Source organism: Rhopalosiphum maidis, chromosome 1 (genome assembly GCF_003676215.2).
Source record: "Rhopalosiphum maidis isolate BTI-1 chromosome 1, ASM367621v3, whole genome shotgun sequence".
NCBI lineage: Eukaryota > Metazoa > Arthropoda > Insecta > Hemiptera > Aphididae > Rhopalosiphum > Rhopalosiphum maidis.
Window position 1 is genome coordinate 75,473,287 of NC_040877.1, and position 14,152 is coordinate 75,487,438.

The window sequence follows — 14,152 nt, forward strand, 5'->3', positions numbered from 1 at the left end:
TTTCATGGCATGATACTTTGCTTTAAGGTTTTAAGATCAAGAATTTAGATCAACTGACCAAATAAAATCTATGTTTTGTGGTTTTTCTAATTTCGATCTCAAAAGTCGTTTGCATTGAGTTTTCTCTAAAATCGTTTATGTAAATTCAGCGTGGGACATTTCAGAAATCCGAACATTGTGTTGAAATCAAATTTATGATACAAATTGTAAATCTAGTGGGATTTTGAAATCGAGTTGGAAAATCACAAAATAGATTTTTGATTCACAAATCTCTGTTCGGTACCCCTCTGTTCGGTACCTGACCTAACCTTACGCATGAAATACATATTATAACCAATATAATATTTAATAGTTATAAACTTTTGTTATGTATAGAAGAAGAAAGAACCACCAGGCGGATATCGTACCTGAAAGCGACGGCTTGGGGCGATCGTATGAGCGTCGACGACCTCACTACCACCGAATCTGAATCTGAGCCCACCTCGATTATCGTCGCCCAGCAGAAGTGAGTTAGACCAATAATTATACAAATGTCTATATCAGATAATATGTAACTTAGGTATATAATATGTTTTCAATAATTTCACACAAAAGCAGCATAACGAGTTCGATTCACCCCAATATACAATATTATATACTAGAGGTTTTACAGTTTTATATATATTAGAATATAATATGTATATTGTATAATACCTATAGGTGATTAAATTTATGTTCTTGAAATGTATTACATTTATTTTTTATATTACTGTTGCTTACAAAACACCAAGTCGAAATACATATTATATTATAAATTATAATGGTGTGTAATACGTAACAATGTACTGTGCAGAGTGCAAAAAAAATGGCGCGCGCCGTTATTTCCTGGTGACATACAAAGGTTACGGCGACTTTTTGAAGATGCCGCCGCAAGTTGTGACCGCGGGTTCGTCTATTATATTGTGACTTATTCATTATATTTTTGTTTCTGTGTGACCACTGTTATAATAACTCTGTTTTTGCCGAAAATACGTTTCTCCTGGACTATTTGCAGTCTATCTATCTAATATCTATATATGTGCATATATTGTGTCATATATTCATATATCTACCAGTAGACTCTTCATTGATAATTAAATTACCTACTGTTTTTTTAATTATTTTTTTTTTGATTGCACATATTATATAGATTTCCTTGTATATAGATAGTATTTCGGTATCAGTGTCGTCAGACCTGACCATATGTCATTTGTATAACAATTGTTGTTATTATTTATAATATTATTGTATTGTAATATATTAGAACTTGTTTTGTGTGCGCTTGTAATAATATTATTATTTTAATAGCGTAATTTTTACAAAACTTCTAATAATATTATATATAAGATAATTCATCAATCATGTATATATATATATATTGCTCGCCCGCCTTTTATCCTTTAGTATTAGATTAAATTATAATGTTTACCATTTTTTAGTATAACTAAAGATCATAATTTCAGATACTTGGATTTTTATACCATTTAACATAAATTGTAAAACAAATAATATTTTTGAAAATAACGTTGGATTTAAATCTAACTGATCGATTAATTTCAAAGTAATTAAATTTTATGTACTAATATTTAGTATAGTGCTTCTTATTCTTAGTTTAACCAATTATAAAATCATAATACAAATTATAGTTTAATAATTTAAACATTACTCTTTTAAACTCTAATTTATATACATACATTTTTTAAATAAAAACTACCTCTACAGAACGTTTCTTAAATAAAACAAAAATATAAGTATTTGAAAAAATGATCTTTAAGTAGGTATAATTAAAAATTCCAAAAATTAAAATTTGAAATTATTCATCATTTTAAAATATGGTGGTGATAATTCCTAGTGAATTACCTATATACTTTGGGAATATTGTATAATCAATTTAGTAGATATATAATTAAGTTATTGTTAAACCTAACTTGTGTTGAATATTCCTATATACAATTTATCGTTTATTATTGATAGGTATCTATTAAAAATATTTGCTTCTAGAATTGTACAAGCACTCAGACATAACAGTGGTTTTGACGTTTAATTTTTTTTTTTTACTTCCTGTATATATTTTTTTAATTGTTTGAGTATTTCCCACATAATAAGACTACTTTCAGAAAAAATTATTTGTTTTCTGTTTATACAAAAAAAAAATAATGTATATAAAATACATGGTTTTATGTACTCGTGCATGAAAGCATAAATCAATTAATTAGGATGGCGGTATTCAGAATAACGAAACTTATTCATATAGTATAGATACTTGAAAGTATTATATTATATTATTATTATGTATGTTACATTATGTTTTCATATTTTCAAATCCCTGCATGGCTGCATGATTACATCAGTTTATTATCATCAACTATCGTGTACGTACACGTTTAATTATTGTTGAAATGTGTTCAGGACTATCTTTATAGAGAATTGGATAACCCGCCGGTTTATGTAAAACAATTTTTGTACGCCCGGGAATTGGACCACAATTAACCTTTTTTCAAAAAGATATAGGTAATTGGGCCACTATTTTCAACGACTTTTATTATTGTATCTACCGGAATCACCATAACAATTTTATAAAATAATATTTAATATACGTTTTACTGTGAGCTCAATCAGTTTATATTAAAATTAGAAGCATAGCTCGTAGGAACATTAAAAGCCAGGAAATTAACTTTAATTTACAAAAATTATAATCTTAACGAAATTAAAAAATACGAAGAAAGGAAAAAAAGATAGATTTGAATTTGTAAAATCTGTATCATATGATTTAAAAAAATAATTGTAGTTTTTTGTGTTATACATATATGGCCCAATCTCCGAGTAATTAAAGGTAAGCAAATATTTTTGCGCTTTTGAGTTTCACCGCAAATATTTTATGTAAAGCAGATAGATAAAATGTGGTCCAATTACCACCCCAATTATTTTCTCCTTAATATAATTCTGAATTTCTTAATGAAAATATCTATTATTATTACACTCTTATATAAACATATTTTATATATTCATATAGTTTTGTATACTTGTCTCGACAAAAGATTCTAATAAATCGTCGTTTGTGTTTCGTTAAAAAATTAATTTTTTGGTAAATAATTTTTTTTTTTTTTTTTATAAGTAACAAAAACCGGCTTGTTGAAACACGATCCATTTTGTTAGTTTTGGTACCCTCGAGTCTTCGCCGACCACTATTAAATTCGTCATAGCTGCAGTTTTCTAAAACTATTACGTTTCATTCTCGTCGTTTACCATGAACACACAACATCAGAATCTACTACCGCCTTTAAAGAAATCCTATTTGCACAAGACATCAAATATATTTCTAGAAGAATCAGAATATCGAGTCATTGTTATAAAATCTGGCCAAAATGTGTTTTTTAACATTTTTTTATTGTAAAGACGACTCGTATCGCTATCAGTGCGCATTAACCAAAGATATTGTATATTTCGATTTTTCGTAAGTCGACGTTGATATATAAATTTATATAAATAGAACAAAAACCATAATAGTGTCCTAGTTTTTTTAAATCACGCATCGTCAAGGACTACAGTAATTAATATTCGCTAGTCCTTGGTTTCTATTAGTTTTGGTATTTATATTATTGTACGATAAATCCCATATTTGTTGTTGGGCCCCCTTGACAAAAAAAAACGCATGATCGATTTTGTATGTTTTCAAGTCGACAAATCTAGTTTATGTAACAGAATTAACATAATACTACATAATTTCAGATATTTTCCTAAACTGGCTAAACTATAATTATATTTAGTATTATTTACATTTTGAACTCTTGAATAAATCAATAAATGTATTGGTTATACAATTATATAGTTTTGTTTGTATAACTGAACCTAAATTTTAAAGACAATTTTTATAGCTGCAGAAAAAATGCTTCGATTTTCTATGTTGAAGATGGTTTCTGTTAGCAAATTTGATGTAATTTTTAACTTTTTAATAAAAAATTCCCAACATTTTTCAAAATAATCAAGATAGACTAAAATAAAATAAATTTCTATATAGATACTTGAAATTTTTAAAATAATTTTGCTCTTTTATTTATAAGCATTACTTTTCGACTTCAATTAATTAATTACGTTTTTTAATAATCGATACAAGGTATCTTAGTTGTTTTTACGCCAACAAAAAAAAAAGTTTAGCGTTGAATTCGAATTCAATACATTCCTTACAATGACAAACTAAGAAGTAGGTACACTTGGAAGTTATATCCTAGTCTCATCCTATGCTCATAGGTAGCTGTTATGAATTATTTCGTCGTTATAAAATTTGTCGATCCATATAACTTATAAGTACGATACATAAATATTCTTTGCGTATATATTATTAAAAACTTACCCTAACCTTAATTTTAAGTCCTAAAATATAAATAATAGATTATACCTATGTAATTCAGAGAATTCTATCGATAAACATTTTATTTTTGTGTCTTATTAACACGCGATGTATGAGACAGGTAGTCATGGTATTTCAAAACCTTTTGAATTTGACCGACTTGTCATGTAGCTATTATTTTTTGGATATTTTTTCAGTATGTTAAGAGCTCTGCTCTTATTGGTGTAATTCAATACATTATTATTATTATTATTATTTCAACTCTTCTGTGATAGTTGAAAAAAAATAATAAATAATATATTAGATATATGCTATTAATGTATTAACCATTATGGGCTATTATCTCTGGTAATGTTCTTTCTTTATGTTCTTGTGCTGTGTGTTTAAAATGTATACAAGTTGTTTGTCACCGACTCATTGCCAATAATTTTTTCTTACTCCGAATCCGATTTTTTCAAACTACTACTGAATTACTCACTTCTGAATCACTTTTATTAGTTTTTTTGGTACGCATTGCCAAAAAAATGTTATTCGGAAAGTTGTATGCAGTATTTTTTATTGAAAAACGAAATTGAAACACAAATACTAATAAACAAATCAATAGAGCAGTGTTACTCAATAAATATATAGCATAGAAATTTGAAATATTTTATTTAAATCCATATAAAAATAATATAAAATATACCTAATTAAAAATAATCTTAATGCACGGTTAAAATTAAGTAACTAAAAACTGAATATGCCATTATAGATGCATGTACGTACCCGCAGAACGCGTTAAAAACTGTTGACGCGCATATGTATGCCCCACCCCCAATTTTTAATTGATGTTTAGATTAATAGTTATGCTTATGACCTATGACCTATGTTGGGCACGCGACCGACTATCATTGGATAGTAGTGTTCAGAAGCCCGTATTTATTTTACATGAATTATGTATTACTACTTTCATCATTATTTATGCATCTGTTACTTGGTTCATGAATAATAACGTATTTTTTCAATTTGTTGTTTTCCATCCGACATGCATGTTTTTTTTTTTAATACATGTAAACAACGACGTGCAATATAAAACGTGTACACTCGACAGCGCGATATTTGCACTTTAATATCAACTATAATGTTTTTCAATAAAAACAAATACCCCTCACTAAAATTGCTGTTTTAATAACGAATATTAATATTTAATAACGTGTCTAACCTTTGGTATCATAATATTATGTATATACGGTAAACTAAAAAAAAAAGAAACGAAAAACTCTTCGGCACTTACAGTATGTTTCAAGTGTACCTCCATCATTGAATAGGTGACTTTAATATATGGGATAAAATTTAATTCATTAATAAATCATTACATACGAAAAACATTTCTGAGCGAAGACATTGCATGTCAGCCACTATTTCTAAGGATATCTTAATATGTATATTTATTTTACTATTGGGAATTTATTCTGTCTATTAGTAATAATACTGTATTGCACTATTTTTTGTCATAAATAATAAGACGTGTATTATATTATATCATATACATATTTGTTATTAACTTGATAAAACTAATACCAGCGTGTATACAATAGATAACGGTTTGAATAAATTCTTGTCTTAAAATGAATCTAAATATTTTGAAAATTAAATCGAGTACCTATAGAAAAAATATACCTACTTTCGTAGGTAATGGCGAAAAGTTTCAAGACCCTACGGTTAATTTTCTTTTTTGTTTATAAACACAGGATTTCGTCTAAAATTGAACTTAAATAATGTCTATAAAAAAAAATTATGCATATTATGTATGTATATACTTTCGATATTTTTTAGTTGCTAGAACAACTTTATATTAAATTTGCCAGCTTTTTAACTTATAAAAAATGGTATCAACATAAATCTAAAAAAGTGAACAATTTCAAATTTTTATAAAATAGTTCAAAACGATATAAATTATAATAAAAATATATTTCATGTTTAGAAAATGAAATTTATTATGCACAGAATCTATAAAAGTAAAGAATTAACGGATGTGCATTTATGCACATATATATATATATATTATATGATACATCGATATACTTCTGCATTATACCATGATGTTCATCAACTAGTATGTGTGTATTATTTAATATTAATATGTAATATAATATTGTATAACAATAATCATGTATTTGTGTTAATTACTAGATATAATAATATAGTATGTGCAGTTATTGTATAAAACAATTTTAATTGCTTTTACTTTTATGAATGTTTTTTTGACCGTATACGAAGCATATGTATTATATTATTTAACTATTACATAAACCGCATATTATATTTACTAATTTATTTACTAAACATTAATTGTTTAGCAGCAGCAGCATACTGGGGACGAAGAAAAATGGTCCACCGTTTCAGGATCTTGGCAACAGCCGCATAGTTAAAGAAGGATCGCTGCTTTGCAAAGTGATTCAGATCGACGGCAAGGTAATATTGTCTTGTAAAATATTATTATAACTAAGTGTCTACGTATTTTTTAAATATACTACAATCGATGAGACGATAAATAAAATATAAAAATACTTTTTTGTTCATTCAGGATGTGTATAATATTATACAGCTATAGTGTATATAATATGTCGTATATTATATTATATTGTGTTTATACTGTTTATAGAAAGCATGCGATCGATCGTGGAAACCGGTGTGGGCCGTTGTACGCGGACAGACGTTGTGTCTATACAAAGAAAAACGAGAGTCAATTCCTAACATTTCGGTCGATGTGAGTATACATAAAAACCTTGACTTTTTATTGCGGAACTCATTGTTACGAATTTTTTACTCAATCGAAGAAAACTCGACGTCTACGTCTCTCAGCTTCATATGATGTATTGTGTGTTATATAACATAATAATTTACGTATAACGCGATCTTATCTTTTGATTTTTGTCTTAAGCTTTCTCAAAAATTTCGAATGTTATTGTTTAAGTGAGAGCTTTCATAACGTCAAACAGCAGAGATACAGTCATCGCATTTTCGGTTTTTTGTGCGGTTCGTGCACACGCGTCGTCACGAATAATATATTACATTATTATGTATCCAACTACCCATGACAATAGGGGCACGCGCCTGCCATAGTACCTCCACATCCGCGATCTGACCGCCGACCGGTAACATTATACGTCCAAACGTTGAACAGTTGCATCGTGGCTTACAGTACTTCATATAGCGCATGACATAATTATTATCTTATACCGCGCTTTTTCTAAAATTAAAAATGAGTCGATTCTGTTCTCCAGACCGGCGTCTTAGGTATTCTTGTATGCCCATGTGGTTCCGGGCATCAAAACATCCTCGATTAAAACGGTGGTCGTCTACCGGTTCTTGGGTATGTCCATACGTTTTACACCTATAAGCTTATATATATTTATGAGAACTTATAATTCTCATTGAATTTCATTACGTAGTTCTATTACTGTATAAGAATTTAAAAAAATGTTTTCTATAAATAAGGTACATTTGATTTTTTTTCAATTTATTTTTTATTTTTTTTTTTAGACACCCGCAACGCTAGAAAAGTCGGATGATGTGAACATGTCCTGTGATCGTATCAACCTAAGAACGTCCACTACGGATGTGGCTCACGACTACACCAAGAGGAAGCACGTGATGCGACTTTGCTCCAGCGTCGCCGACATGGGATGCACTGAACTACTGCTCCAAGCCGACGACACTTCGTCGATGGTGCGTTGGTTGAAAGCATTGCAGGAACAAGCACTCGAGGCTCAAGCACCTTTATCCGCAGAAGAAGTAAGTCGATTTCGAAACTTGCAGTGCAGTGTCGCCCATGCCAGTCTCGCTGGTTGTTAAATAGTTTAAAAAAATGATTTTTTTTTTATTTTTTTATTGTATATTATTATTGAAATTGGCAGTGTTTAAATTTTACTTATATCGATAAATACGTTACGAGCGTAATCTCCAATGTCAACTTTCGTCACCACTATGCTAATACTTATACTATTAGTATATTTAATAGTATTTACTAAATACCAATTCACATCTAATATTTAAAATACTAGTGACTTCCAAATATACTAAAATTTATCCAATTGATTTTGTTTTCAGTGTTTGAGCATATCACCTGGCAATACTAAGGGCATGCGTAAGTTAGCTGCGTTCAGAAATCGTTCACCCACCGGTGATTCTCCAATCACAAAAACACGAAAACCAGACCGCAGCCCGTGCCAAGGATCACAGCCACAATCACCTAAATCTACTAACACTTGGAAAAATCGAATGGCAAAACAATTAAAAAAAATACAACAAGGATCGGGATCGCCGGTATCGCCAATTATGCCCACACTACCACCACCGCCGGGTACTGCAATCGGCATACCTTTGGAACTTTGCCCACCGGTAAGATGCACCAGTAATTTTATGCTTTGAAAAAATGTTATTATACATTTCTAATAATTGTTTTTTCTGCAGTCAACACAATCTGAGTATGTGCCTTTAATAGTAGAAGTATGTACATCAATAGTTGAAGACAAAGGGTTGGATATCATTGGCATTTATAGGTATGAAATTTTTTTTTCTCAAAAAAATTTGAATGCACATTTATTAATATTTTATTATGTCTTAACTTTTAGAGTACCTGGTAATACAGCTGCTATTACTTCATTAACTGAAGCGGTTAACACTGGTGGTATGGAAACCCCAGATATGGCCATTAAACTTCTACAGCGAGATCCCCGGTGGACAGATGTGAATGTAATCTCTAGCCTATTAAAATCGTTCTTTAGGCGACTTCCCGATGCATTACTAACAACTGAAATGTATCCACATTTCATTGAGGCTGACAAAATTGAAGATCCTGTTCAGCGAATGGTGAAATTACGAGAACTAGTACGTAAAAAAGAGTGTTTTCATTTTACAACAAAATTTAGTCATTTTTATTTTTTTTCTAGGTTCATAAACTGCCAGACCACCATTTTGAGACTTTAAGATATTTGCTGATGCACCTAAAGAAAATTGTACAACATAGTGGGGTTAACAAAATGGAAGCACGTAACTTGGCTATTGTGTTTGGCCCTACCTTAGTTCATTCTGCTGATGATAACATGGTAACTATGGTCACAGATATGAGTCATCAGTGCCGCATTGTGGAATCGCTAATATTACAAGTAATATCCTATAATATGAATTATTATTTCCTATTATTATTGTTATTATTATAATTTTTTTTTCATACAACAGGCTGATTGGTGTTTTGGAAACGGTGATGTGGTAGATCTTACGGCATCCATACCTGAAAATTGTGGACAAGTTCCAGAAATTGAACAATCTGCTCCTAATCAAAATCTTTTGGATAACATTAACAAAGTTTCTGGCAATCAGTACACACCATTTATGGCCAAAGATCTTGTGACTAATATTGTTGCTGCAGCTAATCGTAAAATGCATCGAGCTACTGGCAAAAATTCAAATGTATCACGAAAGTCTCGTACCAACGTAACCAATAATATAGTTCCTAATATTAGTATACTACCAAGTGCAACTGATATTAAACATGTATGGCAATTAAATAATAAATTTTATAAAATTGTTATTAATATGTAATTTTCCATGGTAGGATGTGTCTAACAAAGATAAATTGAACAGCTCAAAAGCCAGTTCAGAGACTGTTTCAAGTACTAGTCTTAATGAATCTGAAGACAGTCTTGAACATTTAACAACTAATGATCAAAGTTTAGATTCAACCTCACAAAATACCGATGGTGCTCCCCCAATTAAGACTTATGTCAATTTAGCTGAAACTACTCAAGAAAGAATACGACGTTTTGAACAGGAAACAAAAGCAATGCTTCAAAGAGAAATTAATAGAGGTCAAAGAAGAAGAGAGTATTTTGGACTTGACGAGCCTGTAACTCAATCAAGTGAAGCATTAATGCTAGCTAAAGATTATTCTCCAGGTAAATGTCTTTTAGTAATATTTGATTATTATTTTATTGAATTTATATTTTTTTACCATAAGTCATGGTCAAAGTATCCAAAGGAACAACTAATGGGACTACTGAACAATCAAATGACTCGGACTTAAAAAATAATCAGAAACGATTAAAAACAAGTATTGAGAGTGCTGATGAATGGTCAGTAGATTCAATTAGTGATGGCTTAAGAATATCCAATGAACGTCCTATAAGTCATGCATCAGACGAAGGTAAAAATAAATTTTTATTAGATAAGTATTAAAGAGTTCGCAATAGTAATTATAATTATAAAATAGATGTTTAAGATTAGCAGTTTTCATATTGCATATAATATGTATTTTAAAATTTTATTCTATTACTAAAGTATGTTGATAAAAGTAAAATGGGAATAATTATAGTTAATAAAATTATGTAAAAAAAAGTGTTGTGCTTTGTATACTCTGTAATAGGTTTACTATTGCGTAATCTTAAATTAATTTACCGATCGCGTGCACTGCACGTCCGGCTCAATCATTTTTGTTTGAGATTCATTAGCAAAATTTACAGCAAATGGTAACATACACCAGCACTTAAGTAACAAACGACAAGGATGGGTTTTTGGCACGTCCCTTAACCAGTATCCGCATTACTACTACTACCAACCTGAAAGGTTCTTATACATTTAGCTCAAATGTCTTTTGATCAATTAACATGGTTTTGCTTTTTTCCTACTAATTTTCTGCTTCTATTTACTTGCTATGTTTCAAAAATCACTTGATTTTGCTAATATTTACCAATTTTCCAATTATTAATACTTTTAAATAGGCCTTCCCATTTTATTAATTTTAAAAATTAGGGCTAATATAATTTATTAATTTACATAGAAAAAACATTTAGATTTTATATAAATCAATAGCTAAGAAAGCTAACTAATTTTATTAAATTCACTTCTCATTCTTTTTCTTTTTGTTCTCTGTTACATTTTTTTTTACTAATAATAACTAAATTTACCATCTATATTAAATCAAACCACAATAAACATTAAACATTTAAGATAAAAATATATGTTAAAATGTGTACATAATAATATTAGAGTAATTGATTAAACAAAATTTACATAAATGGAAGTATCTATCCAATAATAGAACTCTATTACTATAAGTTATAAATTATTTAGGTTAATTTTTAGTTAGTTGATTTTTTAAGAGATCACAGCACCAGCCACCTATAGTTTTTTAAACTTGAAAAAGTTTTATCTAATATTATTATTGTTCTGAGATTTGTTTAGATAAGACCAATGTTCAATATTATTTTCTTAACAAGATAATTTACAAGTATTTATAGCCATAGTTAAGTTTACCATAAGGAAATAAATTTTAATGATGATTAATTCAGTTGTAATTAAATTTGTATTAAAAATTGTCCTATTATTATCACATTATCTAAAGAACATCTTATAAAGATCATAATGCTCAGGTAATAATCAATTTTTTATAAATCTTAGTAGCATTTATTAATAATAAAAATAGTGCCTAATTATTATCACCGCTGTTAAAAAATATACATAAACTTTATTTTGATCCTTATCGGAATTTATAAATAATAAATGTAATCAAATAATTATTGTATAATCAAAATATTATATTTATAATTTTCAGGGCTTATAACAAAAAAAAAATTAACGTAACGTCTTTAAAATTAATTAATTATTAAGTATTTAGTTAGCTAACTACTTATCATAAAAAAAATTAAATTAATTAAATTAGAAGTTATTTTAAAAAAATAAGTAAAATTACTATACTATTATTTTTTAGCTTGTTAATATCCAGTTTTGAGTATTAGTACGTATTATGTTTGAACTGCATTCATGACTTAATTTATAATTTATATTCACTCAATTTTTTTCTTCTCAATGAAATGGCTTCTATTATAGTACTAAGTGGTTATTATAAATTATTATTATATGTTGACTGTATAAAAATAATTTTGGTTTGATTTCTATTTTTACACATTTACAAATTAACTAAAATTATTTTCAAGATTAATTTTAAATTTAGTTTATTTTCTAACATTTGAGTATATTAAAAAAAAAAAAATGTTAACTATTTAATAGCTTATGGTTTTGATATTAACTATGATAATGGCTGACCAATGGTTTTTTCAGTGTTATGTATAATTATTTTAATTGTGTGTTACCAAAATGTTATAGAATATCTAACATTCTAATTGGATGGTTTGTTGAACATGATATGTATTGAGCATTATTCTTGTGTTACATGACAAAAGTTTTGTGTTTGATTTTCTAGGAGGGGATTTATTGGTGAGCCTGACTTCCGCCTTTGACAAAAAACTTAAATCTCTTTCAATACCCAGTGACTCAGTGGATGTTGAAGAAAATCAGCCAGTGGCTAAATCAAATGATGATCATACAGATGTGCAAACTTACAGGGACCCAAGTTTACATAGATCTTTGGAAAGACGCAGCCAGCATATAACTGAAAAACATGTATGTTGATGTTAAAGATAATTGTAATAACCTAATTATAAATGTTATCATTGTTAATTACAGGAAATTGAAACCATGAAAGATTCAACCAGTGAATCAATAAAAGATTCTTCAAAAACTGATAATTTTGAGTGTCTTCAAGACATTAACACCAACCCAAATGTGCGTCTGCGTCGTTCTGAATCATTGAAACAAAAAGAAAACCGTCCAGACTATGGGAATCATGTAAAACTACGCCGCTGTGAGTCACTGAATAAACATGAAAGATATATTTCTAAATACACTAAGTTTGAGGCAATGATGCTGACAAAAAACGGTGATGCTTCCAAACACCGGCGATCTGACTCCCTCACCAAGATGGAGAAGACCGAGTGCAACATGAACAAGCGAAAACAAGGATTGTCTAGACGCTGTAGTTCATTGCGCGATAAGGAAGCGCGCCAAAAACGTAAAAACGGTGTTACAACTGATCGCAGCATCAAGAGGCGGCATACAGTGGGTGGTACAAAGGACTTTGATAAAATCACATGGTTGGACAATAAGGAAAGAGAAGAATTAGAGAAAAGCTGCAAAGATAGAAGAACCAGTTCACCAGACTTGAGTTGGGCTCGTGTTGTGGATGGTATAAAAGAAAGAGGTATTAGACCTAGGAGTATGGCCGACCCAAACTTTGTGTCTAAACTGTTGAATGTACCTCTTGAATCACACGTTTGACAGTAAATGTATTTTCTTTAAAAATTGTTTTGATCTCATTTGTCCTATCGCTTAAATGTGCTCATATACCCCCCCCCATGTTTTCATCATTCAAAACTTGTGCTCATCCCTATCATTTCTAGGTTGTCAATTACCCTATTATGCTTTAAAAGTTTGGTATGTTTTTAAATATCAACATTGTTTTATAATCTTGATGATAAAGGTATAATTTTTTTTAAGTATTAAATATATATTTAAAATTTCTTGACAATATTGTTTTGATGAAATAAAAATGGTGCAATAAAATTGTGACTACATTGAGGTAGAAATATTGTAAAAAAAGTACTATTATATTTAATTTTTTTTTTCACTTTTTTTATTATTATTTTGTCACATTACCACTGACATACATATACAATATAAATATTATATTTAATGAATTTTTATTTCAGTAATTATTCTTTAAAAATTAATTTTCACAGTAACTATCACATTATTATTTATTTTAATTTTAGTACACGGATAATATACCGAGCATTTAAATTTTATATTATTTTAATTTAAGCAAAAACAACTGTTATTAATGTAAATAATCTTATATATTTATTTATGTATTATCAAAGTATACTGGTTACTGTTTTTTTTTTTTTT

General features: G+C 28.8%; 1 protein-coding gene across 11 annotated transcripts in view; it reads left to right on the forward strand.

Annotated features, from left to right (window-relative positions):
* LOC113555524 (rho GTPase-activating protein 21-B) overlaps positions 1-13,901 on the forward strand; it is a 62,323-nt gene extending 48,422 nt beyond the window's left edge. For 7 of the 11 annotated variants that reach the window (XM_026959894.1, XM_026959899.1, XM_026959900.1 and 4 more), the window contains 14 exons: positions 376-505; positions 833-925; positions 6,706-6,820; positions 7,011-7,115; positions 7,892-8,143; positions 8,459-8,749; positions 8,822-8,910; positions 8,983-9,238; positions 9,301-9,516; positions 9,590-9,904; positions 9,966-10,305; positions 10,368-10,553; positions 12,609-12,808; positions 12,872-13,901. In XM_026959894.1, the coding sequence (XP_026815695.1) occupies positions 376-505; positions 833-925; positions 6,706-6,820; positions 7,011-7,115; positions 7,892-8,143; positions 8,459-8,749; positions 8,822-8,910; positions 8,983-9,238; positions 9,301-9,516; positions 9,590-9,904; positions 9,966-10,305; positions 10,368-10,553; positions 12,609-12,808; positions 12,872-13,522 (3,239 nt within the window). In that variant the 3' untranslated portion in view covers positions 13,523-13,901. Of the gene's footprint in view, positions 1-375; positions 506-832; positions 926-6,705; positions 6,821-7,010; positions 7,116-7,891; positions 8,144-8,458; positions 8,750-8,821; positions 8,911-8,982; positions 9,239-9,300; positions 9,517-9,589; positions 9,905-9,965; positions 10,306-10,367; positions 10,554-10,869; positions 10,973-12,608; positions 12,809-12,871 lie in introns of those variants that run through there. The other 4 variants (XM_026959896.1, XM_026959905.2, XM_026959897.1 and 1 more) reach the window with 4 other exon arrangements.
* The last annotated feature ends 251 nt before the right edge of the window (positions 13,902-14,152 follow it).